This window comes from Platalea leucorodia, assembly GCF_965183815.1.
Source record: "Platalea leucorodia genome assembly, chromosome: 3".
Taxonomy (NCBI): domain Eukaryota; kingdom Metazoa; phylum Chordata; class Aves; order Pelecaniformes; family Threskiornithidae; genus Platalea; species Platalea leucorodia.
Window position 1 is genome coordinate 7,470,638 of NC_138825.1, and position 6,000 is coordinate 7,476,637.

Consider the following 6,000-nt stretch of genomic DNA (forward strand, 5'->3'; position numbering starts at 1 on the left):
CAATGCAGAGAACAAAACTTGTGTCTGAAAGTCTTGAATGACTAAAGTCTGTTTTCAGCTGATGATATTGAGGTAATAATAGCAAGATAAGAGGACAGAGAAATTGAGCAGAACTCTGCAAGGGATTACATATGTAGATGCATAGTAGAGTAACTGGAGTTATGCTGAATGTTGGTAACAAACTGCTCAAGATCAGACCTTGTGTAATAACAAAGTTTATCGTGTGCTTTTCCTCGGTCTAAAAAATTGCAAAAAAAGCATCAGTTTGAGCTGACCCAAAATGCAGTATTTTCTACTTTAAGCTTTATTACAGTCACAGAATTAAAAAAAAAGAAAAACAAACATGTATGCACAGAACTAGCTAAGATATAAGAGGACCTCTGTGGAATATTGTTAATGCAAAAAGATATGCATATACTGACAGCTGTATCAACATCTGTAGACATTGGTTGTTTCCCTTTATAGTGAATTATGTTGAAAAACAACGTACTCTATTTACATGTCCTGTATCCACAGAGACATACAACTACTTGTCTATAGGTGTGTGTCATTCAGTAGGCTTTATTCGGCACAGTACAGTAAAGGGAATTGTTCACCTATCTATCCCTAGAAGGCATACTGCTCCTGCCAGTGGAAAAGCACCTCACAAGTCCAGGAATGTAAGTCATCTGTCCTACAATGACATAATAATCAATGTAGTTGCATTTAGCTCATTCCATGTTTTTCTTCGGAATCAAATAGCAACACACACATTTCAGCCAAATTTTTTGAACTGTTAACCCACAGCCCTGTTTCTTCCCTGTTACTAGACTCCAGTTATGATCTTTGTACTGACTGTTCTCCTGACTGACTCATTTCAGGGCTCCAAAGAGTGCGCCAGCTGGGGAAAAACACAAGATACTTCAGACGAAGGCTGCATGAAATGGGCTTCATCATTTATGGCAATGATGATTCTCCTGTTGTCCCCTTACTCCTTTATATGCCTGGTAAGATAGGGTAAGTACTGAAAAAACACTGTTGGCAGAACAAACGCTATTCATGTTCATACGTTATTTGGTATACACTGTGAAAACTGTCGTTATACGTGGTAGATGCTTCACAAGAGAAACATACGCTGTTAGGTGAATTCACCATTTAGTTCTGCTCTATTTTAAATTTGGCCCTAGACTTAATTTTGAGCTGTATTCAGTATTCAGAGTTTTTAAAGTTTCTCTTATCCTTTTTTACCTTGCTCTGGAATAATACTTTTCATAGCATTTTGAATTTGGATTTTTTTTTTAATTTGTAATCATTAAAAGAGATACATTGCCTTTGATGTATGAATTGTTTTGGATGGATGCTCTTTTTCCCCATCTGATCTTTGAACAGTCTTTGCATGTTTTACCATTCAGTACCTATCAGGCAGCACTTGTGCACTGACTTGGACATGCAGACCAGAAGGCAGTAGTAGCAAAATGTAAGGGTTCAGCTATAGGGAGTATTTGCAAGTAGCATAGGGTGGCTATGTGCTCTAGGTCTAGTACATACCACACAAAATGTTCCTAAACTGGCGGAGTAATTGTGAGAGCAAAGAAAACATCAGATTTGTTTTATTCCTGTTCATGTGCAGGAACCCAGCTCTCACACCTTCCAGAAGCCCAACTTCTTCCGTGTTTAGGGACTGTGAATGCCCACACATTCTGATTTGCACTCCAAGCCTTTCATTGACATAAATGAATCATGTCTGTTCTACAGTGCTCTCTCTGCCATCACACTTCTAGTATTTGACACCCACTTGGCTTCATGAGCTGTTAAGCAGCAAAGAATCTCAGTCCTACTGGTAAAATTCTGGCTCTTATTGAATTCAATGGGAATATTACCATCCACTTCAATTGAAGACAGGATTTTACCCATTGTTTTATTATACTTGAATGTTTTCTCTCTGTGGTCAGTTTATTGGAGATAATTTACTCTTGTTTTTTTCCTTGTTCTTCTCTCCTTAGGGCTTTTGCAAGACGCATGTTAGAAAAAAATATCGGGGTGGTTGTTGTTGGGTTTCCAGCTACTCCTATCACAGAATCCAGGGCTCGGTTTTGTGTGTCAGCCGCACATACACGGGAGATGTTAGACACGGTAAGCACAGCAGATGTCCTGCTGAAATTAACTTCAGATGCAAAGGAGGTTGGGAGAAGCTGTGTGTCTGTTACTTTGAATCTCAATAATTCATTTTTACATTTGTTTTTCTGGCCTTGTCACTTGATCTTTAAAGGCATTTTAGCCTTATATATTTTATTTTTCAAAATAAATTACGGGACAGTTAACTTGTTATGTTCTTCTATTTCTAATAGTGACCAAATCTGTCATCGCTAATAAAGACCTACATGAAGAGCACAGCAAGACAAAAGTTAAATGCTAGGTCAAAACTATCAGAGTAGGAAACCTGAAACGATATGGAAATAATTGAAAATCAAGTTTTCCATACCCTTATTTTCATTCCATATTTCCACGTGTTTCTTGAATTGCAGAAGTATATGGGACAGCCTTGGGGGCACAGGTGGAAATTGCAAACAGTATTTGGAACTGTTTGAACCTAATGAAGTTTAATTGGTGCTGTCTGGCCTGTCTCAGTTCTCTATCTTTCTCTGATATCAGAAATACTGTTAAGAGTACGTTGAGACTTCCATCACAAACCTGTGTTCCAACGCAGTCAGAAATGTGTTTAAAATAAACTCTTTGAAATTTTCCATCTCCCTTTCTTGCCGAAGGTGTTTTTGGCCTGGCTTAATATACGTTCTTTCATGCTCAGAATAAGCCAACTTAGAGGCATGAAACACAGAGGCCTTAACAGTGAATTTCAGGCTTGCTTTCTCCTCTCTTTGCACAAGTATAACGGTCAAATCAAAAAATCCGTGAACGCGGAAGGCATTTGAGTTAAAGGTGCCGCTCCTTCATGCACACGAGCACCTGTGCCTGCAGAGAGCCCCTGGTTCTCCATTTGCATCCTGAGATTCACGTGGAGCTTGAGGCCAGGACCCTGCCCGGCTGACCAGCTCCCACACCAGTGTAGATCCCTTTCAAACAACATGGAAAAATCTGCCTTGCATGTGTGCAGTGTAAAATTCCTGCTGCTCTTAAAGGTGCAGTGGTTGTCAACAAGGTATAATACCATGAAGATAACATTGCATAGAACAGGGCATAGCTACATACTTGTGTTGGTCATTGTCAGCTTTTGCTGTTTGACTGTGTAGATTTTGGCTTATGTAACTAATAATAGGCGATGAAGCTGATCTGAAGATCTTGAGGTTGCTGCTTTGACTTTCTTCCTCTCCTCCCACCCCCAAATGTCAAGCCGATTACATTTTGGGGCCATCGTTGCAAGTTAACTCCCTGCTACCTGCACACTGCTGCTTCCCAGTACCAGTGAAGGTACACTCCCCAGCCATCATTCTTGAACATGCTGTATTTTTGCCTTTGAAAGTGGGATCATTGCCATAGTACTTGTGGCATTCTTTAAATGTCCTTACAGTTTGGGGGAGTGGAAATGCCCTGAGTTTAATTACTTGCAGATGGAAAGTTTTTAGGACAAACACTTTGCGAATACGCCAAAAACCAGGGTAACAACAGGTAACAAGCACAATGAAAACTTTTCCCTTTGGCAAAATTTGGTTTGAATCTCAGCCTGGAACTAAAAAGAGGAAAGATCCATGAAAGGGCAAGCTCCCAAGAACAACTTCCTTAATGACCTTGAAGCTATCTCACTGCATAAACCATTACTAAATTACTCCTTTCTGTCCTTGAGCTCATTTTAGTGGCTTAACAGAAACAGGCTCAAAATCAAAATTGCTGCTTTCTTCTTTGATGCCACAAGGTTGGCTGCTCTTGAATGTGGATCAGATGCTGCAAAACACTGAGCTGCTTCTCTATGATATAGAGTTCCCTGGCTACTTTCTGGATCTACTGAGAGCTGGGGACACAGCTCAGCAAATTGCATTACAATATTAATGCATTATTAATCATGCCTGTGATATTAATGCAAGAAGATAACGGAATGCACTAAAAATATCTTAAACTTTTCACACTATTTATGATGACTTTGATCAGCACAGTGGGCTGAGTGAGTCCCATCTAAGAAAATGCAGTGGCAAGTCCAGTCTTTGGGATCTATCGAGAAATACTGAAAGTATTTCCTTACACGTCCCTTTCGCACAAACAGAGATAACTTTTTATCTGGATTATTATCTCCCTGTGTTTTTAGAGAAAGGTGATTTTTTCCATCTGTGCTCAATTAATGTACTTACTAAGAAACCATAACCTACCGAAGGAGTAACTTCTGGTCTCATAGACCCTATTGTACATCTACGACTGCATTGACGTTCACTACAGGAGAATGAAAGCAAAATTTGCCCATTTGCCCTTTAAACTTTCTTTAATTGATGCTTTTATGATCTTCTTGTTCTGCTGTAAAGTAGAGGTTACTAGAACTTCATTTCTTTTCCAAGAGAATTGACACAGTATAATGGTCTTACAGGTTTTGAATGCTCTGGATGAATTGGGTGATTTTCTACATCTGAAATATTCCCGATATTCCAAGTCATCTCATCCCGAATTGTATGAAGAATCTAGGCTTGAACTTGAAGATTAAGTTTTCCACCCATGAAGAGAACATTATGATGCTATGAAAGGGGGAAAACCCGAAAACTAAAAAATAAGAATGCATTTCTTCCCTTCGAAGGACAATTTTTGTTTCTCAGTTAATTGAAAGGAGGGGAAGCTTGGGTGTTGCATTTTATTGTATCGAATTTCTGTATTCAAGAGACTGAAATATTGATACAGATTTGCCTCCCCAGGAGATCTGTCCTTCTTACGGTATTTTTGATGCAGAATGAATGCATCCATTGATTGAGTTGCTAACGTACAGCTTTTGTTACGGCCCCTTTTTATGAAGAGGCTTCAGATAGTCTTAATTGTGACTGCAATAATAAAGTTCAAAAACTGAATGTATTCCAGTGTAGTATGGTAACATAGCCGAGCTTCATCAGTGAGATTGACTTTTATCTGTTAAAGAGCATAAATCAAGACATTGCTGTGGACTGCTATAGAGCAGAAAGTAATCCCTTTAACTAAGTTGCCCTATCATGCATTTCTCCAAGGACAGAAAATGTTAGAAGGTGGCTAATGCTGAGAACAAGGGAAGTAGCCTGATCAGATCATACATTTCTGACAGCAGATTATGGGAAAGGGAAAATGCCTCCTCCCCTCCACAGACCCTTTCTCAGCCACTTAGATACACTATAACCTTCGTAATGTACAAAAATTTGGGCTTAGACATAAACAGAAATGCTTTTCTGCTAACACGTTTGACCTACAGCCTTTCACATCTTATCACAACGTAAGTTCTTCAGCAGGCTTGCTCCCTTTTTGTGTAGCAGTAGTAAATAATTTTAATAACCATTTAACTTTCCCGTAAAAACCTTGATCAAAACAGTCAGATACTTCCAGTTCACAAACTGCAGATGACATTTATAGGCCCATTCCTAAGTTTCTTGAACTACTTATGGGCTTAATAAATTCACTAACAAGTACATAATGCTGAAGCTGTTAGTTATACAGAATGTGAAGTTCAAGACACCATAAGCAGTTCTGCCACCTGTTAAATTGAAAACTCCGCCATTTCTAAATGTGCTAAAGTCATCCACTTCATAACATTTCTTGAAATATTCTTGTCTGTTTTATGCATGTCAAGGGTTGTTTTAGTTGTCTAGTTGCAGACTTTTTTGAGCGGTTCGTTTTTCAAATAACTGATTATGTCATCTGAGGGGGAAGATGTCCTTGTCCCCTTTTCCACTGCCCGAGTGACAAATGCTCAAAGATACTTGAAGGAATTGTTAGAGCCGGCAGTTTCCCTGCAACGCCTGCAGCAGCATTGTCATCAGGCTTATGTGGGCTGAGTTGTTTGAAGGAGATTGGAGGCTTTTTCCCTTTTTTGCAGGGTTGAAAAGCGGTTCTGCAGCTTTAAGAATG

The 6,000-nt window shown here is 39.2% G+C and overlaps 1 protein-coding gene across 1 annotated transcript in view; it reads left to right on the forward strand.

Moving 5' to 3' along the window:
• SPTLC3 (serine palmitoyltransferase long chain base subunit 3) overlaps nt 1-4,621 on the forward strand; it is a gene marked incomplete at both ends in the record, with an annotated part of 85,567 nt that extends 80,946 nt beyond the window's left edge. The window contains 3 exons of the mRNA XM_082307727.1: nt 861-996; nt 1,983-2,112; nt 4,508-4,621. Of these exons, the coding sequence (XP_082163853.1) occupies nt 861-996; nt 1,983-2,112; nt 4,508-4,621 (380 nt within the window). The remainder of the gene's footprint in view (nt 1-860; nt 997-1,982; nt 2,113-4,507) is intronic.
• Between the last annotated feature and the right edge of the window lie 1,379 nt (nt 4,622-6,000).